Genomic DNA, 25,080 nt, shown 5'->3' on the forward strand with positions numbered 1-25,080 from the left:
GAGGGGGAAGGAGAGAGAGTGACAGAGTGTTTCAAATCAGATGACCTTGATGCCATTAGACTCCAGGGCAAATGGGGGGTGGTATAGGAGCAGTGGTGGAGAGAGGTGGAGTCAGCTGACAGGAAGAGGAGGGAGGAGGGGAAAGGACCCTCATGTCATGACCATGATTCTCATGTGAGTCATTAAATGACTGCTAGAGAAAGTGTTTTTACCCTAAATGGCCCAGATCTTCTCACAGATTAAAGATGATGGATACGCAAAGAGAATGAAAACTCACATCAGTTCACAAATTTAGCCCTTGAAACCACACAATTTGCTCTTAGCACACACACATACCTCCTACTACCGATGGTGATGATAACATATTTTAAAAGCTAGTTTCAGTTTGTGAGGGTTGTATGTCAGGACTCTGTTGAGAAGAAAAGAGAAAGATGAGTCAGGCTTAGTCATATGCAAGTCAACCCAACACACATCGCTGAGGGTCGGACTTTTGTTGTCAGTCATCCCTCCTACAAGCAAAGATCTTTCCTCCACGCTGCTGAGAAACAGTGTGCAAGAGACAGAAGTGAGAGAGATGGAAAGAGAGGGAGAAATGGAGAGAGAAAGAGAGACGAGGGCGTGAAACAAGTCATTTGAATGATAAGTTGAAGACTTAGTGAGATGAAGTGATCAATGTGAGAACTGGAGTCTCTCTGTCGTCCAATCCTCTCTCGTTGTCTTTCTCACACACACTCAATGCCCGGCTACAGCAGGTTTACTGTAAGTATCATATTTCTTTTCTTTTCCTTTCACCCAAAGGTTTAGATATTTGGATTGTTCATGTTAATTATAAAGTCTTGCTCAGTGTCATGTGAGGATACAGTTCAAATACAAGGTAACTATGGCTACAGACCGTATGCTTCCTGGTTATATTGTAACCTGTCAAGTTTTGTTATCTAGTTGAGATGTAACCTATTGTGTTGAGGAGGTTCACTCTTTTGGTTAAACCTGCATGACAACATTGTGCTGATACTCCTGTGTAGTTTTAATCAAACAGTAAAAAACCTAATGTATGTCTCAGTCTTAATTCAGTAGTAAATTTATTTTTATTTAAAAGTACATAAGTTCAATCCGGAGTAGAGAAGTCTAACTGTAATTTACCTATAGTCAGTAAATTGTGTCATAGTTTGTTGTTTAGCATCTTCCTCGTGTGTGGGAAACAGCTGAATTTTCTACACACGAGGTTCCCTCTTCTATGGTAATGTTATGGTCTAATTGTCACCTCAGTGAGAGCTTGTGATTCAGGGGTTAAGTCGAGTCTTGAGCTAGAAATGCTGTGTCACTGTTCAGCCGGGGGACAGTGCGAGCACGAGTCAGCCGAGTGAGTGAAAGAGCATGTTTTGCGTCCGTTGGTCTGTGGTGTTGGTGATAGTAGTGACTGGGCATGTGTCAGATGATACATGCGCCCACCCCGTGGCAGAGGCAAGCATCGTGGTGGGAGACGCTGAGGATGGTGACGATGCAACTACGTCACCATCCACATGTGTTTCCTACCTCTCTTGCTCACTGCTCTCTCTCGCTCATTGGCAGTCCCCGGTCATGTGACCTAATGCTCTACTTCTTCTCTCCTTCCCTTAGACAGCTTAGGCTGCGCAGTGTTTCTTTTTGGGATTGACGCTTATCTGTGTGTGTACATACGAATATGTGTGGCAACAGAGAGACAGGCAGTGTACAATTTACGGGGCCAGTGATCGGGTGCGTCAGAGAGCATTGGAACAGTAATGCAATAAGCTATGCTAGAAGGAGAAAAGGCTCAGAGAGAGGGAGGCAAAGGCAGAAAGCTCCAAGAGAGACTAGGAGAAACGGGGGAAGCCCAGCTATGAGAAGCAGGGAAAGGTTACTGAAGTTATCGCAGTGTTGCTGGCTGAAGCTCAGTAACATAACAGAAAAATATTACGACGGAGCTGACGGCGATATGCATGGAAGCTACAGCCATGTTTTCCCCTCTCATCCTCCTGGCTAAATCTGCTCTGAAACTCCGAAGCAATGTTGGAGAGAAGAGAGGAGACACCGCAAGGCCTGTCAGCATGCAAGTAGGAGAGAGGAAACATCCAGTGATCATGACGTTGCTGCTGATGATAGTGGCTGTGACACGAAGACAGAACGATGGTGAGGAGAGAACATGAAGAGGACATGATCATAGGCTGGTGAAAAGGAGAGGACAGAAGTCTTGCGTCCCTCGTGAACTGTTGAGGGTTGATTACATGCGGTTGCTGTCTTCTTTTGGCTACAACTTGCCAGTTTTCTTTATGTTTGCATCCTCTTCCTTTTCTTCATCATCTCACCTTCCATTACAGATCAGTCTAATGAGTAACTGAATGACTCTGTCTTCCTTAGTGTCTTTTTCCACTCTCTTCATCCTGCTCTTCTGGCTGGGTGAAGTGTCATCCACTCTTGACTGTTGTAGTTTTCTCGCTCTTTTACTTATGTTGTAATCATACTTCCATCACTGTACCATTTCCATCTTTCTTTTCAAGTGAAGGGGTTGACGATATCGAGTCTGGATGAATGAATTTATATATCAAGTGACCCTTCGCTTCCCTCAGTCAAAAACGTTCCACCTTGTCTGTATCCTTTGAATCTTAGAGGAAGGACCAGCTAGAGCGCCAGCGAGCCAGCTCCCTCTCCATCTACGAAAAACCTTCCACTTTCTTGTGCATGCAGCCTTTCTGAAGGATGTATTATCAGCCCCAGGTGTAAGATAGAAGCTTCTCGTTTCACGCGATGAATGGGCCACCGACGTAAATGTGGATGAGGAAGAAAATGGACATTGTGGAACCAATATCGATGGCTTCTCCATTGGCCCAGGGCTCGACGCTCAAAGGTGGAAGAAAATCTCTGTAAGGAAAAGCAGATGTCGTTTGCAGAAGGAATGAATAAGAAACGTAGAGCTGCTTTTCTTTGCTCCTTTCTCTTTTTCCTGTTGATACCGTTGTGAGTTGAGATTGTCTATTCGTTGGCAGCCGCTGGTTCGCAGGGAAGCTCTGTCATAGTTGAAATTGCCAATACTTGGTTTTGTGAATCAACAGAACACTACACAGCCTTATATGTAACGCCATCTAATGTAGCAAAGCAAGCAGTGTTGAAAGGCGTGGATAGAGACAGGGAGAGGTTTTCTCATTGGTAAGAGCTTTGCTGCACCGTGCTGTTTCCTAGGCTGCCGCTACTAGCTACTATCCCTCATAGCGCTCTCTGTTTCTGCTCACTGCACACTCCTCCATTCCATCGTACGTGCCCGCTGTGGCTCAGATAATGGCCTCTCGCTCTGCACACACTGAAGAGAGAGAGCAGAGGAGATGGAGGGAGAGGCTGCGCGAGAGGGAGGGGAATGTAGGGAGGGAGGGAGAGAGAGAGAGGGGAAGGTGGGGGCTGCGAAGAGAAGCCGACTGCATGTGTAGCTGAGAGAAAGAAAGAGGATATTGAAAAAAGGAAGGGAGGAGCAGACAGAGATAATGAGAAAGGAAAAAGGAGAGAACAGAAAGCATTGGACATAAGAAGAGGCAGGAGAATGAGAAACGTGTGTGCTGTGTTGGGGGGAGGTGTGTTGTGTGTATGCAACCGACTGTGTGTGCGCGTGTGAATACATGCATGTGTTTTTTGGCACTAGCTCTGTCTGTGTGCTGCACGGACTGGAAGAAGTAAAAAGGAACAAGCCAACGAAGCCGTACAGCCTATAGGCTGCTGTGCCGGCAAGCAAGTCTTATGCTCCTCTCTGTGTCCTCTTCTGCTTTCTGCTCTATGACCGGCAACTCCGTCTGGACGTCAAGGACCACGTAAGTATGCGCCACTGGTCCTCAGGCTCTCAGCCGGCTTCATATTGTCAGAGCCTCTGCTTCATGTTACTGCTCAGCACGGCAGCGGAGGAAGGGGTGGGGGGAGAGGAGGAGGACAAGAGGGAGGAAGGGGGCTGTTGTGTATCTAGGATTTAGGTTCAGCTGTCTATTAACAAGCTGACTTTAGCCCCCTCACTACCACCAGTAGTATCTTTACCCACTTCACCTCCTCCCTCCAAACATTTTTGCTGTGTCAGTGTTGAACAGGATTCACTCTCACACAGAGCTGTAAAGGCGGCTCTTGTTTAAAGGGCTCCCAGACACTAGTGCCTGGTCGACCAGGTTTTGAGAGGTCTGATCCTGTTTGGTGTGTTGACAGTTTTAGACACAGTTATTGGTGTGTACCAAGCTTATTCAAATGTGTGTATGGGTGTGTGAGTCACACAGTTAAAGGGAAGACAAGGATAGAGTAAATATTTGTCGAAGCACGTGACCTGTACAGTCCTGGTCACCTGGTGAGGTTTACATCGCTGCAGGAGTGAATGGTAGGGTTTTTGCTTATTAACATCCTAGACTCAGAAAATGTCAATCAAGGTTGTTTGTGGTGAAGTACTTGTTATCTGCACTGGCACAGTTGAGAAAATGTAGTTGTTGTAAATGTTCAGCAGGAAGTGCTCTGAACCCATGGGACTCTAGCCTGTGGTAGTTGTTTTGTGTGTGTAACTCTGAGAAAAAGAGGAAAAGAGAGTGTCAGCGTGTGTGACTGACGGTGCGTGATTGTGGGATGTTAGGCTGTGCAGTGTTGCAGTCGCTCTGTTTCAACACTGCAGTTCTCATAACTGCCGTACAGCAACCCCCCACCCCCTTCCTCTTTCCCGTCTGATGCCACAGATAGTGTAGACATGGGGCCTCTCACGTATTGCATGCCGGCTGTCCCCCCCGCACACAACCTCTAACCACAACCACCGCCACCCCCAGGGACCCCCCCATCAGACAACCGGCGCAGAAGGTGGATTCAAAAGAGCTGAGCATAATGCCTGGCCAGTATTTAACCACTTCAAAAGCTAATTTCAATAATATTAAAATGACAGGGAAGCCTCACTTCTACTGTCATACACTGACAGAGCTACAATCAGAAGCCATCTTTTTTTTTTTTTTCTAGCTGGAGATGATATAACACTTTGTGGTTCACATCAATCTGGATCGGGAACTTGATCACATTAGGTTGGGCTGTGGGACATGAGCTGGCTGAGTTGTGTATTTGGTTAAAAAAATATTTATATCCCCTTCACATTATCATAGTGCAGTGTTTGTTATGTCTCCTGGCAGGGAAGGATTGTACTTACAACCAAATGTTTCCTTGTGAATCAGTAGCCGCTTGTTTAGGGTTAACTTTTGTGTTTATAGTAAACACATAAGGTGAATGGTTTGACATTATAAATGTTATTCATAGCACATCCGCTTCATTTAAACACAAAAATATGTTTTTATATTGAGTCCGCGATTGTTGTCATTTCACAAGAGCAATAAGACATAACATGAACTCTGTCAATGATTTCTCTGCCTGCCCTTGGATTATGTTGTTTATTGTTCTTATCTACATTCATTTAACTGTGATCTATGAAGAGCTCCCCTGGGCCAAATATTGTCAGCACGTAATATCTGAAAACGTGAACTGGAGAAACACAGTTGGCTTTAACATACCACTCAGATTACATATTATATATAATATATATATAATGATACATTATTATGCTAATACTCATTGTAATGGTGCCTCCAGCATAGCAGAATAATGTCTTTAAAAATGTAATGGTCATGTGATTGTGTGTTGCAACAGATGTGGGAACTGTGAATACATGACAGTACAGGATGAACAAGTAACTGTTATGTTCAGACACCAGGTCATCTTCAAACAAGATGTTCTGTCACTCGTTTGACAAAGGCAGTTCTCACTGATACATCTCATGACAACAAGCCCTGCTCTAGGCTGTTGTGTTAGATAAGGTGCTGTCTGTTGGGTTTCAGATTATTTAAGCATAACACACTGACCATTTGGGGGTTGCCATTTAAGTTTTTTTCGAGAAAGTTATCTTTTGGTTTTATACTCCAGTGAATGAGCAATGCACTGCAAGTTCTCAGACCCGTAGTTTAGCTGAAGTTTGCCGCCATAATAATTTTTAACACTCAACACAAAAATTCAACAAGCCCATTTTAAATTATTGGAAAACATATTCCAAAAGTAGTTATCTTTAATAATTAATACAGCGATAATTAAAAGAACAGGGCTTTCCGCAAAGACCACAACTTAATTAATATTTAGTTTTGGCAGATGAAAGTAATTTTGTATGAGCATAGGTATTGTAGTCCGATATAGTATATTTCTCTTTTTTAAAGAAGATCTTGAACATGTTTTAATGGTTTCTGACATAGTGCTTTTGTTAACCAGGAACTAATTATATATTTTTTGGTAGATTATGATAATCAAGAGTTATTTTTAATTGGTGTTACATTGCATTTTTATACTAAGAATCTAAATAACACAAAAAAATCCTCAATAACCCCCCTTATAAATCCATAAATTACTGTCTGTCCTTTAATTTAACATCTCCACTCATCTTGAAACTAGTGTATTTCTAGGGGATCTCAGGATATGCAGTTACAATTGTTTGTGTAATGTGTGCATTACTTCAAGATATGACAGCACAACAATGTATTTCAAGTAGTTTCTGCACTTATTTTTTCCTGTGATTCAACTTTGGCCTGTTTGTTTATTGCGTTCTGTTTCCCTCACCACTCCACCAACTGTTCCACACACAGTCTCTCAACACCATCTGTCTGCTTTGCATAGTCCAACTGATAGTTGTGTGTCTTCATATACAGCAGTGAAAATGTGTCACATGACCTGTAACAAGCAGTGACAAAACAAGTTTGTTGTGAAATCAATTCACTGAAACCATAGTTAATTCACATTTCCTGGGCCCTACTGACCTGACCCAGGAGCACTGTATGTTATGTATGTGTCAGAGGGGAGAGCTGTGAAAAGTGAAAATATACATTTACAGTTATTGTTATCTACACGTGGTGACAGTGGGTGATTATGTCTAATGTATGTTTTTTGCATATCAGTCCCGGATTTATTGGATTCTTATTACCTGACTAACTTTGTTTCATATCTGTCTTTCAGACTGTTCGGGAAGTCACTTCAGTGGATGGCCCCAGAAGTGGAGGCCAAATGGAAATTGGGTCACATGACCGCCTCCAGGAAGGCGCGCTGAACCTGGAACTGGCCAATGGAGTGAATCGCTACTGTACTGATGATGAAGATTCTATGGAAACGGAGCAGCAGAGGGCAGAAAGCATGCCTCCGAGAAAGTGCTGGGTGGCAGGCAAAGGCAAAGTTAGTGATACCCAACAAAAGCAGCCAGGTTGGAACAGCAGCAGTGGTTCAACCCCTGGTGAGCCTGTGCACCATGCAAACATGGAGGATGCCCACAATCTGGTGGCTTTTTCCGCTATTGCTGGCTCCTTGCCTCCCTCTTCTTCCTCATCCTGCCTTCTTGCGCAGCCCAACACAGCCCAGTTATATGAAAGGTTCACCCAGGAGATGGGTGCTGAGGGGGCTCATGCCAGAATCTCTGAAGGTGTTCCTGAGGGAAGGCGTCAAACTCCAGAAGACCTGAACACCCTACAGACAGCACTGAGCCAAGCCAAACACGGACACAAGCCCGCTAACTGCAACTGTGATGGGCCTGACTGTCCAGACTACCTTGAGTGGCTGGATAAGAAGATTAAGTTGGCAACCAGCGAGGACCAAGGTGCCCCCAAGACCACTGATGCTCCCCCACACTTAGACCCTCATCTACAACAACCCCGTTTGCAGCATCAACATCAGCCCTACACCCAGGTGAATGGTGGCCACCATCTTTCTACTTCATACTCTAAGCAGCTACAGGGATCTCAAGGCCCATACCCAGACCAAGTGCCCTGCTCCAAACCCCCTATTCCTTGCTCCCCCCAGGTGCTCTCCCTAGCCAAGGCAAAGAACATCAATCTTCAGACAGCTATTGCCATTGAAGCCCTGACCCAGTTATCTGGTACCAATCCACAAGCTGTTGGCATTCCTGGTCAAAGCCCTTACAACAGTAACCTTCATCACCACCAACATACCCAGAATCTCCCATCCCAGCCACCCAATGGTTCTAGCTTGATTCTGCACTCTCCTGGCACCCACTCATCATCCTCACGCTGCCAGTCCGTCCCCCCAGGAATACACACCAGCCAGCAGGCTCCAGTGTCCTTTGAGCACCACAGGCCCCAGTCACAGGGCCAGCCACCTCATGCTTCCCCTCTCCCCTCCTCTACCTCTCCCTTCCAAGGTCAGGGAAAACCTCCAGGCTTCAGCCACAGTCCCCAACAATGGCAGAAGGGCCAAGGTAGAGGCTCTGAACAGAGGAATTCATGGACGTGTATTAAGACTGAGCCCAAGTCTCACTTTGCTGCTGCACCTCACAGTAGCTCAGACCCTATGTCAGAGCTCAAACAGCTGCTTGGGGACACCAGTGGTACATTCAGCAATGCTCCTTTCAAGCTTCCAATCACTCAGCAGCTCAGCTTGAACCAGAATGGAGGTATCCCGGCCCAGGATAACCCAGCACTGTCCAGGTTAAAGCAAGAGCAAGACTCTGGTGAGCACTATCATCATGCTGCCTCCATGGGACATTATGGCATGGCTAATGGTCAGCAGCAGGGTCAGCACTACCCTGGCACTCACTTGTCACCGGGCCAAGCAGTCATCAGCCACTCCACTCAGGCAGCTTTACAACAGCACCTTCACTACAAGAGGAACCTCTTCTCTAACCACTCCCCTGGCTTTGGAGCACCAGGCCCATCTGCACCTTTGGCTTGCCAAAGCTTGAAAAAATGGTGGCCACAGATGGAGGCAGAAGGTTTGCCACATCTAGTCATCAAGCAGGAACCTAAAGAACCCAGGAAGAAAAAGAGTGTCCAGGGGTCTCCTGTATTAAAAGGTATAAGTGGGATGCCTGCAAGCTCTCCCTTGCCCAAACCCAAACAGATAATCATCAAGAAGACCAAGCAGAAAGCTTCCATGCCAACATTCCTGCCTCAGATTCAGATCAGTGTAAAAAAAACATCAGTCCTCATGATGGACAGAGCCCCGGCCCTGACCAGCCTGCAAGCAGGTTGTTTCCCTCCTCTGCACCTCCATAATAACTCCACTCAGGCTTCTGCTGCAGGCCCCCCTGCCCCAGCCCAATCTCAGGTATCCATGTCCAACTCCTCAATGACTCCCTCTTTCACCGTTTCTGCTTTGTCAGAAAACACTCCAGCCCATATGGGCCCTCTGCCCCCACCTATGGCTCCTGCAGCCCATGCTAAGTCAGAAGGAATAGGCACCCTGGCCCCCAGTAACACCAGCACCACCACACCTCTGACCTCCATGTCTCCATCCAGCACCTCACAATTACCAAGTCTGATCAACATAGACCCTAAGTACGAAGATCTGATTCGCCAGTTTGAGGCTGAATTTGGGGACGCCCCAGATGCTTCTGCTGGTCAGCCAATGGAGGAAATTGCTATAGCACCACAGCTGGGGAATCAGTCCCAGACCAGTCCTCGGGACCTCAGTACCACATCCTCATCCATGTCCCAGTCAGCTCCCTCAGTTCTCACCACTCAAGCTAGCTCTAAACCTCATCCAACTGATCAGGAGATGGATGCTCACAAGGATGAGTCAGGGACCCAAATTGAATCAGCCATGACCCAGGCTTCCACAGATACCCCTGTGAAGGAGAAGCATGAGGGCCCCCTCCATGTCTCCCTGCATCATGAGGCAATGTTGGACAAGCAGCAGCAACCCAGTGTGATAGAGGATAATTTCAGCATTCCTTGTTCCCCGCTGCCTAAACGCATGAAGATTGAAACCTCGGGTGATATAACAGTACTGTCCACCACATGCTATTCTGAAGAGGACACTCCGACAAAGGACAGTCTGCCTTCCTCTCCATCTCTCAGAGGCTTCCTCGAGTCTCCTCTGCGTTACCTGGAGAGCCCCACCAAGAGCTTGCTGGATACTCCCTCCAAGGATCTACAGTCAGAGTTTCCCACCTGTACCTGTGTGGGTAAGTCAGTGTGTTAGTGTCTGTCAGTGCTTGAGTGTGAGAATTAGGTTGCTATCAGTCAACAAAATGCATAAGCCCCTTTTTGAGATCCACATTCATTATTGTTCACACAAACATCACCCATTCATCTCTGAGTGGAGGGACGTTCAAGAATGTTGATCTGACCAGGGTCGGATAATAAAGGTTGCAAGTTTGCATGCAGGAATACATCTGTGGGAAAACATTCTAAACTTGCAAGTTGAATAATTTGCTATTGAGCGAAACATTAATAATACAATCACAGCCAATGCTTTACTACTTAATCCACACCGGTCAGCTATTAGTTTTTGTTAGTCACATCTCCCCCTCCAGCTTCTCTATAGAGGCTTGTTGAGTGTGTCTAAGAATGTGTGTGTTGGTGGGTTGTCCGGCTGCAACATACTGTGAGACAATAAAGGCAGCAGAAGAAAACAATAGCAGTCGTTCCAGACCTAAAGCACACAGAAGTGGATTTCAGCCCTGTAGTTTGGGCAGAAACCTGCTCAGGTTATTTATTTACAACAGTTAGGGTGTTCCCACATTACCATGTCTACTCATGGTAGCACAACACCACATTTGACTGCCTCCAACACACAAAGATACAATATACAACCACGATGTACACAAACCGACACAATATCCTGACAAAAATGTTGTATCACTCCTCCACTTCCTTCCCTGACCCACACCCTCACCTCAAGTTGTCTTTGAGACAGACATACACAACACATGTGTGTAATGTATGTCCATATTTCAGACAGTCGGCTGACAAGTGTTGTAAACATTTACATTTAGATGGTTTAAAACACAAAGCTGTTATGATAGAGATACTATAGGCAATGCAAAGTCCAATAAAGTCTAAAAGATTATCTCCTTAAAGTTAAGGTCACACAGTGCTGCTCTGTGTTACACACGCAGATTAGCACTAAAGTCACATGGCCTGGTTTCAAAAATACAGGCGTGTGTAGGACGGTGGTCAGACACACTTACACACTTACACACACACACAACACAAACACAAGAGCACACACAATGTGCACTCAGACACACCCTCAGTCCCATTAACACTCACATACACTGAGTCAGTCATGACTACCTCAAAATTCTTCTGCTTTGCAAAGTGTCTCCACTCATGCACCACACCCTGCAGTCACATCCCACTGTCTGTGCATGGGGGATGTTTCAATTAGTCAGATATTCTCACGCTTCTCAATGTTAAAAAAAATACACCTATCACATGAGATATATCTTAGCACAGACCCTTCACTTCTTGTCTGAGTTAGATAGGTTTACAGGTAAATGTTTGCAGCTTGAGCGAGACATGAATTAACCCCTAATTGTTGACATTTAGTTAATCAATGAAATGCAAAAAAATATCCACCACAGAAACGTTTTTTTGGTGTTGATGATAGTATTGACAAAATTATTTTTACCTAAGTATAGCACAATGTATTGAAAATAAGTGTATTTTCATTTAACCCTTTTAAAAAAAACTAAATAAAAGTTATATTTAGATAAACTCAAGTGTCTGTCAAAATATTTACGATATGTAATAAACAATTATTAGGAGAATGAGTAAACTGTCAATACCAGATCTAACGTCCTCACTGTGTGTTTTTCCAGAACAAATCCAGGAGAAAGATGAAGGACCCTACTACAATCACCTGGGATCTGGACCTACTGTTGCATCCATCCGAACTCTTATGGAGACCAGGTGACCTCTCCTCTCCTCTCCTCTCCTCTCCTCTCCTCTCCTCACCTCTCCTCTCCTCTCCTCTCCTCTCCTCTCCTCTCCTCTCCTCTCCTCTCCTCTCCTCTCCTCTCTTCTCCCTCCTACATGTTCTTGCTCTCCATGTCTCCTCCTCCTCTCCCTCGACCTTCCCTCCTCCTCACTTTTGGCCTCAGGGAATCTGTGACCCAGAATCCAGTAGGAGTAACACAATCATCAGCATATCAGATGGAGGAAGAAGGGTAGAGATCCAATCACAGAGAGAGAAACAGAGAAAGATGTTGGGAGAGGAAGTCAGAAGGAAGGGACAGAAGTGGAGAGAAAGTAAACTGTAGTAGAAAATATGATATGATATCATCATGATATTATTTATTGTGTTTTTATGAACTACGATTTTCCTCAGTTGTATTTTATAATATTGCTTTTCTATTAATTGAGGATAATACTTCTGATATATTGTTTTATGTATATAAATTATATTAATACAACTTCAAAGTAGGGCTGTGAAATGATTACAATTTTTAATCAAATTAATCACAGGTTTCTATGGTTTAATCATGATTAATCACATTACCGATTTTCTCGGTATATTTTTGTGAAAACAAAAATTGTATGACAAAAGACGGATATATTAACATGTTTTCTTTTAATATTCATAAATAAACAAAACAATGGTGCTGCAACTCAGCAGTTCTTTAGCAGTTGTCTTTGCTATTCCATATAGAACATTGATATAATCTTCATCCTAAACAGAATTCGGGCTTCTTAGCCATTGTATGGTTGAATTAAACTTTTTTCTTTTCTTTTTAAATCAAACAGAAATTATTTGAGCTTCTTAGCCATTCTTTTTATAGGATGGTTGACATTTTTTATATTTTTTGTCAAACAACCATTAACCACACCATGACACAACCTAATGCCTCTAAAGGTCCTCTTAGCTAGTCGTTCTGTAGCCAGTTGGTGAGGCAAACTAACTTGTTCACATTCTATGACAGTAAAGCTGACCGCTTCTTTTGCCCAATGTGTTCTGCGAGTGAGTCTGGTTTGGCGCATTCCAATTGAACGCCCCTCGCTGACCAACGCATGCTTCGCATTGCGGTGGTACTTTAGGCGGGTATTACTACTGTGAAACGATAACGTCTTCCCGCAGAGTGTACATATCACCTTGGTTTTATTGAATGTCCATCTTTGTTTTTTTGGAACACGATCTTCCCGTCCAGAAGGTTCTCAGGTTCATCAGAATTATCCATGTTGTTTGTTTGTTTGAATAGCAGCTGCCGTCTGACTGCATTAGAGCGGCGACTAGTGCAGAGTGGGCAGAATTGTGGGTATATTGGAAGGTCATTCTTTGCATGCGTTAAATGCGTTAAAAAAAAAAGTTCTGCGTCAAAGAGAACAATCTCAAATAAAATTGATGGTTACTATACAAGAAGCGATGACGTTCAGTATTAGTCAACAGGACATCTAATCCATGTCTCATACATAGTATTAACAAGACAGCCTCACCAAACTAATCCAATAATCCAATGCCTAAAGTGCATCAATCAGACATTGTTGTAAAAAAAACGGATTACTATTTATTCACTTTAGGGCGCAACAGCAGAAAGATCCCCTCCTGGTGCTTTTATTAACCAAAGTGCAGTTACAGCCTCTGGGATGAAATGCTGTCGGATTATTTCACAAAAACTGGTCCAACGTGATGACATTTTTTTAAGGTCTAGGATTAGTTAATACAATCTGATGATATTTTATGGTGTCTGTTATTTGCAACCGCATGATACTTAAACAATCAGAGTAGTAACCTTCTATCACCGGATGCCTCATTGAGTCATTCCTCCTATTTACTGAAACTGAACATTGTACGTTTCACTGAGGCACATGTTTGGTTGTTATTCACTGAATAAGACCAATGAGTCATTAGTCCCGGTAGAGAACAGGTTGAGTGGGGACGTCCGACCACTTTCTGTTTGAGAGATGATGTAAGATGTTAAGACCCTATAGTCCCCAGCTGACCTTTGACCCACCCCTGACCCTAGCAGGCCACCCCTGTGGTGCTAGAGCCTACTCCACCTCCCACTTTCTCACCCCCTTCAGAGTGATTCCTTTTCAGCACGAGCCTCTTGTGTTCACTGTCATGCCAAATCCGTTCAGGGCTGAGTTTTCACAATGGCAGGTATCAGGCAGTGAGGTGACCTGATATGGCATCTGACAGGTTCTGATGGTCCACCCCCACCCCCAACGCAACCTATGACCCCTCCCCTCTACTATACACCTCCACACTTTGACAATAGCTGGGGCGGAAAGGAGGTCGAGCTGTCCGGGCACTCCTAATGCCCATGCACACAAACACGCAGAGCGAATACACAACATGATGTGTGAATATTTGGACACAAACCCCAGCAGAGAAATCTGTCCAATAGGATCCCTGGGCTGGCATTGTGTAGAGGCTAGTGGGTTCTGGTTTACACTGACGCTCCTGTGTGAAACTCAGCAGTCTTATGAACACTCCTCTCCTGCCAGAACTGCTGAGCTTGGCCTGTCTTTATTAATCTTAATCTACGTTCACACTGCAAGTCTTAGTACTCAATTTGGATTTTTTTCGAGATCCAATGTTTTTAAGTGCTGAAATTGAAACAACTATAACTTTTGTCGTCTCCTGTGTAGGTATGGAGAGAAAGGGGAAGCTGTCCGGATTGAGAAGGTGGTGTACACAGGCAGAGAGGGAAAAAGTTCACGAGGATGTCCAATCGCAAAGTGGGTAAGTTGTATCTCATCACCACTGTCAGGTGCTGAAGTTTGAAAAAGCCTTCATTGAATGACAGATATGATGAAAGAATGGTGGACTGTGAGAAGAGAGAACAACGAAGACAGCCAATCAACAGCAGATTGATGTGGAGGGGGATGTATGTATAAACAGAAGTTTACTAACAGTGAGTAACTCAGTAGGAGGTCTCGCTCTGTAACAACTGCCTGCTCACCCTTTCTGTCACCCCTGACACTTCCTGCTAATGACTTTATGACTTTATCCCTACATACTGAGTGAGGCTGTGTATGTGTGTGTGTGTGTGTGTGTGTGTGTGTGTGTGTTTTTTTTTTGTATAGTTTTAGGACCATAACAGCGAGGACATTTTGGGTTCTTTAAGGGTTAAGATTTGTTTTTAGGGTTAGGGTAAGGTGCTAGGGAATTACTTTGTCAATAATGTGTGTCTTCACAACTATAGAGTGACAACTGTGTGTGTGTGTGTTTGAGACAGAGAGAGAGAGGGAATACTGTGAATTCACTTTGTAGCTAATTCAACCTACAGCATCATAAGTAGAATTGTTTCTTCTCTGTAAACTAATGCATATTTCTACACATGCATCATAAATACGAAATAACAGTGTAAGCATAAACTACATTGTATTAGGCACAGTATTTCCAAAGTGTGTATATGTGCATTACTTCTAAAGGTGCTTTAACTATCAATTCATTTTAGTTGTGAGAATGACAGTGTGCCTTCAAATGTGTTACACAATTGAGCATAAATTGTGCTGTTTCTGATGATTTAGGATGCTTATCTAACTCCCCTGTGTAAGTAGAAGCAAGAATAATGATAAGCTCTGTTTCCTGTCAGGTCATCCGCCGTGGCAGTGAGAAAGAGAAACTGCTTTGCCTGGTGCGTGAGCGTGCTGGCCACCACTGTGCCAACGCTGTCATCATCATCCTCATTATGGCCTGGGAAGGTGTCCCCAAGATGCTGGCTGACAAGCTGTACCGTGAGCTCAGCGACAGCCTCACCAAATATGGCAACCCCACCAGCCGACGCTGTGGCCTGAATGATGAGTGAGTATTGATCGGTACTCTTTGACACTGATTTTCTAAACGACATGTTTGTGAATGTTCAAACAAATGGCCTCTGCATGTCAGCATTATATTGTATTACTGTACTTTTGCTGCATGTATGCCTGGTATTTTGGTCATGGAGGAACTTAAAGTGAAGAGTTAACATTAACTATTTTATCTCAGGTAATTTTATCAGGAGTTAGAGGAAGACCCAAATCATTAAGTTTTCTATGTGGTCGGGTTTATGCACATTATCCTGTGAGATGTGTATAGATATTTGTGATATGGAAAAGTTAAAGTTCTATAGACATAAAGATAAAATCAACCGAAATCAAAACATAAAGTGCACACCTTAAATGCTATTAACCTATTGAATCGCTAATTAATGATCTTAAATGTGTTTATCATAAGTTCAAGTTAAAATGTATATTTATTCCATTGAACCTGCAGGAGACCACGTTGTGTAACATTAGTGATCCAATTAAATGTTACCCAAATTCTCTCATTGCCACTTTCATGTCTTATTCAGCTCAGTTGACATGTAGTGTACACACATGATGTACACGCATTCATTGGTTTCGCATCGTTTACACATTAAGCTGAGAGCATGCCCACTGTCTCCCCCTGCAGCCGTACCTGTGCATGTCAAGGCAAGGATTCCGAGAGTTGTGGCGCTTCCTTCTCATTTGGCTGCTCGTGGAGTATGTACTTTAATGGCTGCAAGTACGCTCGAAGCAAATTGCCGCGCAAGTTCAGGCTACAAGGAGAACGCCCTGAAGAGGTATTCATCAAAAACCACAACAATGAAGGAGTTCTTTATGTTAGAGTTTGGTCACCATTTTAATGTAGTTATGAGTTTTAAAGCTCTGTGGGTCTGCGATTTCTTCTGACCTGTGTTTCATGTTTTTTTTGCAGGAAGAGAAACTCAGGGATAACTTTCAGGATCTGGCAACGGAGGTGGCTCCTTTGTACGAACGGCTCGCCCCACAGGCTTACAGTAATCAGGTTTGTTGTACACAATCTTGACACAATAGAAACCTTATTTCACTACCCACTATACCTTAAAATTGTTTTACCTAAATGTTTTTCACATACAGTAAATGGTCCTGTTCATCAGGCTATCAAGACACTGGCTGTCACACTTAAACACTTCCTGCTTCTTAAAAAGTGTCTCTCTCGCTTAAACCAGTCTCTCTCTCTCTCTCTCTCTCTCTCTCTCTCTCTCTCTCTCTCTCTCTCTCTCTCTCTCAAGTGCTGCCTTTGAGAATGGATAAAAATACTTTAACATGTTGTTAACATGTTGTCTCATATTGTTGTCCTGTGTGTTAGTGTCAGACAGAGTCCAAAGCTCCAGAGTGCAGGCTGGGCTTAAAGGAAGGCCGACCGTTCTCTGGAGTCACTGCTTGCATGGACTTCTGCGCCCACGCTCATAAGGACCAGCACAATCTCCATAATGGTTGCACAGTGGTAAGACCACTCACCATAATCTTAAGTGTTTGTTTTGGTGCTAATTCACTGTGAATAAAGGCCATAATGTTATAAAGGGCTGCTCTGTTGCCAAGCACAGTTTACATTTCACCAAATCCCTCTCTGATAGGTGTGCACTTTAACTAAAGAGGACAACCGTTCGGTGACGGAGATCCCTGATGACGAGCAGCTTCATGTGTTGCCTCTCTACAAGATTTCCCGGACTGATGAGTTTGGCAGCGAGGAGGCCCAGAACCTCAAGATGAAAACAAAAGCCATCCATGTCCTGCAGGCTTTCCGCCGTGAAGTACGCAAATTGCCTGAACCTGCCAAGTCTTGCCGACAGCGCCGACTGGACGCCAAGAAGGCTGCGACCGAGAAGAAGAAAATGAAACTAATGCAGCAGGCAGGGGAGATGCAATTGAAAACAGTGGTGAAGACTGAGGTCTGCAATGCATCTCAACCCCAAGCCAATAAAGGTGGGTTATTGTTTTGTGTTTCTGTTTGTGTCACTTTAAGGAAAATTATAGCTGCTTTCAGATATGCATTGAACGCAGATCCTTTATAGTTTCGCCAGAGGAGGTGCATATGTAAATGGAGATGTAAGAGTGAGGCCCCAGATTATCTCCAGACTCTCTCCATCTGGCTCCTGGCTTATAAAATCTGTAGAAAGTCAGGAAAATCTGACTTGAGAACACAGCACCCCAAGGGGGGGTGGGGGGGTTCATCTCCCTTTTAACACACAACAGATGCAAAATGTTAAAAAATTAGGCAAAAAGACTAAACAAAGCCAAAAAAGGCAATGATACACACATAAAAGACACAAACATGTCAAGAGAGTTTTTGGTGATAAGAGCCGACACCGGTGTCTGAGTGTCGATAAGAAAATCACGTGATCTGAAAATGGCTTATGTTGTTTGACTTGAGGCCTTGTATGGCAGCCTGATATTAATTTACCTTAACCGGTAATCAGTGTGTCAAATGAATCAAAGAATAAATGTCCAATGCAGGAATAAAGAAAATAAAGGATAAAATGCCTTTAATAAGATGATAATAAGTTTAGAGTGTAATTTTCCTTTCATTTGTTTTGTTCATTCAGCAATTATAAAACAAGAGATGAATCCCAACATTAAGAAGGAGCCCTTCAACGGATCAATTGATGGATACCCTGTGCAGGCAGCAGACCCATTCAACAACATTTATCCACACCCTGCCTACTATGCAAGGGGAGGCCTCCCCCCAAATGGCCAGCCCTCTGCACCTGATCTAGTGAATGGTTACCATCCACCAACCAATCTGCCCGCAGTGCACTATGGCTACTACAACTACCCACCTAATGCACTTTTCCCCCCTAAGCTGAGAACCTACGAGGGTCGAAATGGCTCTTTGCCCAAAGCAGGCGGTAAGGCTGTCCAAGTAGACCAGAAACCTGATATTCAGAACCTTCAGGCCAAACTGGCCCAGTCCTACCCTGGCCACCTGGAGCAAACCAGCCAACCACACCATAGCGCTTATGGCCAGCCTGCAGATTACAACCAGTCCCGTCCTTCCTCTGTCTCCTCTGAGCACTCCAACAGGGGCACTCCAGTAATCAAACAGGAGCCTATGGATGTGCCAGTCTATGAAGGCACAGTGCCAAGCCAGGCTGGTGCTAACACACCAAGCAACATCATTCAGCATGCTGCTTGGCCAGGACACAAGCTTAATGGAAGTATCGCTCCATCAAACTGGGACAGCCATCTGAACCAGAAACAAAGCTCTGAAGCCTCATCACTGAACCAGGAAAAGCAGCAGTTTCACCAACACTCACAGCAGCGGCAGTCTTCTCCCTTCCCCCAGCAGTGGGCATCATACCCAGGCTCGCATGCCATGATGGCCTCCCCTGCCCCATCACCAACACACCAGGTACCTCTCTCTCCATCTCCATCCCCTTACCCTGGCACTCCGCTACAAGGCAACATATACCAAGGCTCTGCACGTCCTTCCACCCCACACTCAAGCACCCCTCACCCAGGTACACCACAGCCTGGCACCTCTCACTCACGCTCAGTTACAACACAGCCAGGTACCCCAGACCCTGGCAACCCCAGACACTGGCCCAGCTCTGCTGCATATAGCCCTGGTTTGAAGCACAGCAATCCTGCAGCATACCCTGACAAAATCTGGTCCAAGTCTGGGGAGAATCGATGTTCCACTCCCCTTGGGCTCCAGGAGAAGGCCTGGAAGTCTTGTGGAGGTTCAGTGGCAGGCAGTACTCCGTCCCCTGCCCCTGAGGGCCGTCTCTTCCCTGATGCCCTGCAGCAGTCAGATCAGGTCAACTGGGACTTCAGGCGAGCTGAGAGTGACATCGAGAGCATGAGGCGCCGGGAAGAGGACGAGGTGTACTCGGACAGCGAGCACAACTTCCTGGATCCCAATATTGGGGGTGTAGCTGTTGCACCAGCCCATGGCTCCATCTTGATTGAATGTGCCCGTCGGGAATTACATGCCACCACACCACTCAGAAGGCCTGATCGCTCCCACCCCACCCGTATCTCTCTGGTCTTCTACCAGCACAAGAACCTCAACCAGCCCATGCACGGCCTGGCTCTGTGGGAGGCCAAAATGAAGATACTGGCGGAGCGAGCACTGCAGAGGCAGCAGGAAGCGGCCCTCCTTGGCCTCTCCCAGGAAGACATCAAGGCCCTCGGTAAGAAACGCAAATGGGGGGCTACAGCAGCAGGTGCGAGTCCTGGCCCAGGACAATCTAAAGACAAGAGGGAAGGGCCAGTGACAAGGTTAGCCCCCACGTTCCACACCACCTCTATGGTTACTGTGTCTCCCTATGCCTTCACCCGCCTCACTGGGCCCTACAGCCACTTTGTCTGAGGTCAGACAGACACAAACTGACTACAGAGTGGTGCAGTGAAGGGCTGGAGACAGTAATGAGCAGGATGAATGTCTCTCCGCCCGTCTAACAGCCTGGCATCTCTGAATCCTGCCCCCTCTGCTGTCCGCTTGGAGGAGGGGACATTTTTATTGTTTTTTACCTCATGTCAGGCAGTGGTTTTGACTTCAGACACACTGCCTGTGGTGCTCTGTCTCTCTCTTCCCTGGAGAGGAACTCCATTGCTTTCTCTTGTTTGTAGAATTTTAATGGTTCTAATTATTGCTATTATCAATATTATTATGATTGCTATTGTTACTGTCAATGTTGTTATTACAGGTATTATTATAATGAAGACTTTTTTTTTATTATTGATGTTTTCATTAATGTTATTAATGATAGAATTTTTTGCTTATATATATTTTTCAAATCAATCAGTCTGAGTCAGTGGGACTCTAACATTTTTTTTTTTCATGTTTGGAAAACATGTCCCCTATTTTCTATTTGATTTTCTTTGTTCTTGTCAATATTCCAGCTGTGCTTAGAGGAGGAGCCATTATTCGGGGGCAATAAAGCAAATCAATATCACAGTAATCATACCACTCTTTATAGTAAAGCCTTCACAGCAGGCTTCCCGTAGATATATATCTCTATGATGGACAGATATGAAACCTTCATTTAATACAATTTAGTTCAGGCCACCATAAAAATATATTTAAATATTATCAATGTGGGTCTAAATATTCTAAATTTGGCTGTCCTGCTCAATGCTCCACATTTTCCACAGTAGATGGTTTCAGTGTGTATCTGAGAGCAGTGATCCCATGCTCTGAAGTCATAAATAATAATAAATCATAGATAATCCAATCTTTCTGATGCAAATAGGAGTAATTTAAAGCCCCATTTAAAAATGATAACCATTAGCCCTTAAACCCCAAATTACTGCTTACCTTGTACCTCGATGATGCGCTCCTCTTCCGCCTCTTCTACACCCTCCAGCTTTCAATTGGTGCTCAACTTTCAGCTCTGTTTGATTTTCATTCCACTACTCTTCATGAGACTTGATGCTGTTTTTGTTCTGGTGCTCAAGCTCAGATCTGGCTCAAATGGTATTTGCAAGTAAATATTTTTATTTGGACCTAGGTGGAGTATCAGAGTGATTGGGATTATTTTTATTGACAAGTGCAGGAAATTTACCATGCACAGAAAAGTATAATGACTAATGACATATTTTGTTTCCTATGTGGAAAACATCTGGTAATCCACAGAGGTTAAAATAAGTGGTACTATTTTCAAATGGGGTTTGAACCAGATCAGCAAATATCATATAGAGAGTTATAGGTGGCACTCTAGATCTTCCGATCACATTCAAGTGGGGTTGACCACTTTCCAGTGTAAACTCTAGAGGGCAGCAGTGGCTGCTGTTTCAAGGTGGCGTGTACAAACAAACCTTCAAGTACTTGAGATCCCTTCAGAAACCAGTAGTCTTGCATTGCTGCTTTTACCATCTATGGCCAGTAGAGGGGGATCTCACACCCTGTTTGCTGATCATGTATGAGCTTTGCCAAAGCAGCACCAGGTAACGCTGAACTTTGCCCCATTGTGGCACAAATGTGAATGAAGAACAGAGATGGCTTTGGGAGGCCCATCCTGGGTCAGAGCAGAAGGACACAGTGCTGGGATAGTGGTGCTTTTCGGTGCTCGTAGAAACACTCTGGTGCTCTCCTATTACACTTGATTTACTGTGAAGGGCCCACTCCATCCTCTGCATGGTGCTGTCATCTTGGAGCAGAGCGAGGCGTGTCCTTCTGCAGGAACCTTTTCGCCACAGAGCCAACCAATCAAAGCAGCGGCCTTGTGTTCGCAGCTCTGTCACTGGGCTTTAGAAAAGGTTCCTTCTGAGGGGATTGTTTTGCAGTTTATCATAGAAAAGAGGTTTGATCTCACACACAAGTACACTGTACAGAGCAGGGAAAGCAACATTTTTCGATGCGTTCTCAGTAACTCATTCACAGAAAAAATTACAGCACTGAGAGTCAAAGAGAGATTTTTCAAAAGTAGTGGCGCTTCTGGGATTTGGCATCAAATGCAACTGCATTGAGTCAATGAATCTCTCACTTTGTGTGTGCATGTGTGTGTGCGTGTGTGTTTGTGTGTGAAAGAGAAGAACCAAAGAGAGAGACTATTGATAACAGCCAGTATAGTCCCATGAATGCCTCATTTTTATAATCTCTCCATGAAGCAGGTATCATGGTTTGCTTTCAACATATGATGAAAGTTACAATGAACATGAGCGACTAATAGAACTTGACACAGACTAACTCCTGGATTCTGGGTGGTTGTTGGGGTCAAGGCCCATCTGTGAAAGACCCTGTCACCCCTCCATGGGGGTGAGTCTCCAGCTCTGTACCTCACACTGTAGAGACACTGGTCACAATCCCAACGTGCTAATGAGGGCAGAGAATCAAGCATATGTCCCTTTGTGTGCTCTAGACCTCCTCACTCGTTTAACCTCCTTTTTTTTTTTTTTTACTCTTTATTTATTATTACATGGTGATGATGATAATGATTGTCTTTGATGTTTTTTTCATCTTTTTTATATAGCTAATACAAATTGTACATACAGAAGAAAAGATTTATAAAAGCACTTTTAATCTTGATTTTAAAGACAAAAAGAAAGAGCCGAATATTCACAACTTGAAGCTTAGTTTTTTTGGGGGGGTTTCTCAAGAGAGACTTAAAAAATGTATATATTAAAATATTTAGGTAAGATTATTTAACTGGTGAGGATAGCAACTAAACAATGACATGAAAAGGGGGTATTTTGAAGTGTCTGACAGACCTTAACAACAGTAAACAACACTTGGATCCGATGTGTTGTGTGTAAATGTGTGCTTCGTAACACTGCTGTTTTGCTTACTTAAGTACTGTTCCCCATGTCAGCATGTAACCGACAAAGACCAGTCACTTTCTAGAAACTCATTAGCCCACTTATCGAATGGAACTGCACTTGACTTACTCACTTATGATCCCCCCATGTTGTCTGACCAAAACCTCTACTAATAACATCTGTAGAGAAAATCTCATTATAAAGTCATAGTAATGTCTGATTTTAATTTAAACCTGAAAAATATCACAACTCAACAACAATGGTCAGTAAGCTAAGGACAAATCTGAGTAGATAGCCACAAACCTGATCTGCACTGTCATTTGTTTAAAGGAGTAGTTCAACATTTTGGGAACAATGAGAATATCGAAGCCACTTCCACATCTGAATGATAAATGTCAATCTAGAGCCAGCAGCTGGTTAGCTTTACTTAGCATTATGTGTAGAAACTATGGGGAAAAAAACTCCTATTGTTTTCACACTTCGATTTTTGTATGGATCACATAGCGTGCTAGGCAACTGTTTTAGTATTTCATGCCAACACACGTGAAAGAGCTTCAGTGTTTCCAAGTCTCTCTGCGAGAAAGTAAATAAGTGTATTTAACCACAATGTTGAACTGTTCCTGTAATATCAGTAGACCTGCTCTTGTTTAACCAGTGGAGCCACATGTTACAAATGCTTAGGGTCACACTGGGGGCTGCAGATCAAGTCTAAAGTGAACCAGTGGGCAATGTTTTAGCGAGTAATTAAACAACCACAATCTTTGTCAGTTGTGTTAGACTATCAGGTATATCTGCCTCCCTGCTTGTTTAGATGTATCTGTCATAATAATCTAATCTAGTTCTCATAATAGTAAGTATGCACTTGACGTTCCTGTGGAGGACACAGTGTTTAGGTTGTGATGATAATTATAAAACACACACACACACACATTATGGTTAACAGTAGTGTGATTGGTGCAGGGGAAGAGACTGGACCCACTTTTCCTTTTTTAACCCTGATGCATGGCCCACATTATATACACATACACATTTAACCTAATCGAGGGTGCTGAGGATACGGTATACATCATACCTTAATAACTGTACATTTCTAAATGACTCACCAGTTTGGTGGGTGCTTCTTGCAAGGGTTGGTGCTATTCTGATGCTACACCTTAAATTCAGTGTGTGTTTTAAGAAATTTTAGGGATATAAATGATCACCACAAATATTTTTCTGAGCTCCTCGGATGTCCAGAGGATTATACTGGTTAAGGCAGTTTCACGGGATTGGAAGCTGCCCTGGTGCTGACTTTCTGAAAAGTCTTTTGTTACAACGCTACAAATGTACATCTCTTTTTTGAGGGCAGGGGGAGACTCAAACAGCTGATCCTACTCTGTATCAACATTCATTCCATGTTGTACTTGAAGTCATTTAAACTCGGACGAGATATAGAATCAGATTATATGAGGACTGTTATCTGGGGTTCATGTTTGGTACAGCGCAAGTACCAAAGGTTATTAAAATTATCTTTTGAGTATGTTGTATATGTTCATGTTAACTGAAGATATTTGGAAAATACAAGGCTAGCCATTGTGTAATGCCTCCCTCTTCTTCTCCCTAGTCATGCACTTCCTTTACTCCACCACTCTCTTTCTCTTAACACCTTGTATATTTTGTCTTTCACACACACACACACACACACACACACATAGACATACATATGCATCTCAATGTGTATGACCCTAATTTAAGGAACACTCCAAATTTGAGAAAGAGACTTTGACCATGGCCCATTAAAAAAACAAAAAAAAAGACAAAAAAAAAAAAGATAACGAACCAACACAACTGGCAGCTACATTCCTTTTTGAGTTTTGGGATTGTTCTTGGTTCTTTATTTTTCATGTCAAGGATGCAGTATGTAAAAAAAGTGTTTTTGTTCAGTCTCTCTCTCTTTGTAGCTGTATGGTGTGTTATGTGAATACATAGTGTATGTGGTAAAAAGCCCACAATATTGTTTTATGTTGCGCGATAAATAAAAACATTGAAGTGAAAACGTATTTTGACTCCATTCTTTATTACAGGCAGGCGTAGAGAGCTCCGTCTCCATTTTCCTCCTGTCACACATGGCTCACCTACCAGTCAGAATAGATCAAGAGTGAAGGAATTTCATGATTCAGATAATAAAAAACTGCAGCAGAACATCTCCTGGACATGATAATTACTGTGGTCTCCATTCATCATTTATACCATGTGAGCTTGAGCCCCTCCCAACTGACAGAGGGGGAGAGGTGGGGTGCACACAAGTCGACAGACCATCACAGGATTAACATGCAGAGACAAACAACCATTC

At 43.8% G+C, this 25,080-nt stretch overlaps 1 protein-coding gene across 3 annotated transcripts in view; it reads left to right on the plus strand.

Annotated features, from left to right (window-relative positions):
- The window catches only part of tet3 (tet methylcytosine dioxygenase 3), a 30,520-nt gene extending 5,733 nt beyond the window's left edge, over positions 1-24,787 (plus strand). For 2 of the 3 annotated variants that reach the window (XM_062384680.1, XM_062384682.1), the window contains 9 exons: positions 7,000-9,955; positions 11,597-11,687; positions 14,367-14,460; positions 15,317-15,525; positions 16,156-16,306; positions 16,441-16,530; positions 16,855-16,992; positions 17,123-17,471; positions 18,092-24,787. In XM_062384680.1, the coding sequence (XP_062240664.1) occupies positions 7,048-9,955; positions 11,597-11,687; positions 14,367-14,460; positions 15,317-15,525; positions 16,156-16,306; positions 16,441-16,530; positions 16,855-16,992; positions 17,123-17,471; positions 18,092-19,860 (5,799 nt within the window). In that variant the 5' untranslated portion in view covers positions 7,000-7,047 and the 3' untranslated portion in view covers positions 19,861-24,787. Of the gene's footprint in view, positions 1-3,410; positions 3,813-6,999; positions 9,956-11,596; positions 11,688-14,366; positions 14,461-15,316; positions 15,526-16,155; positions 16,307-16,440; positions 16,531-16,854; positions 16,993-17,122; positions 17,472-18,091 lie in introns of those variants that run through there. The other variant, XM_062384681.1, reaches the window with a different exon arrangement.
- The last annotated feature ends 293 nt before the right edge of the window (positions 24,788-25,080 follow it).

The sequence above is a fragment of the Platichthys flesus genome, chromosome 3 (genome assembly GCF_949316205.1).
Source record: "Platichthys flesus chromosome 3, fPlaFle2.1, whole genome shotgun sequence".
In the NCBI taxonomy this organism is placed as follows: domain Eukaryota; kingdom Metazoa; phylum Chordata; class Actinopteri; order Pleuronectiformes; family Pleuronectidae; genus Platichthys; species Platichthys flesus.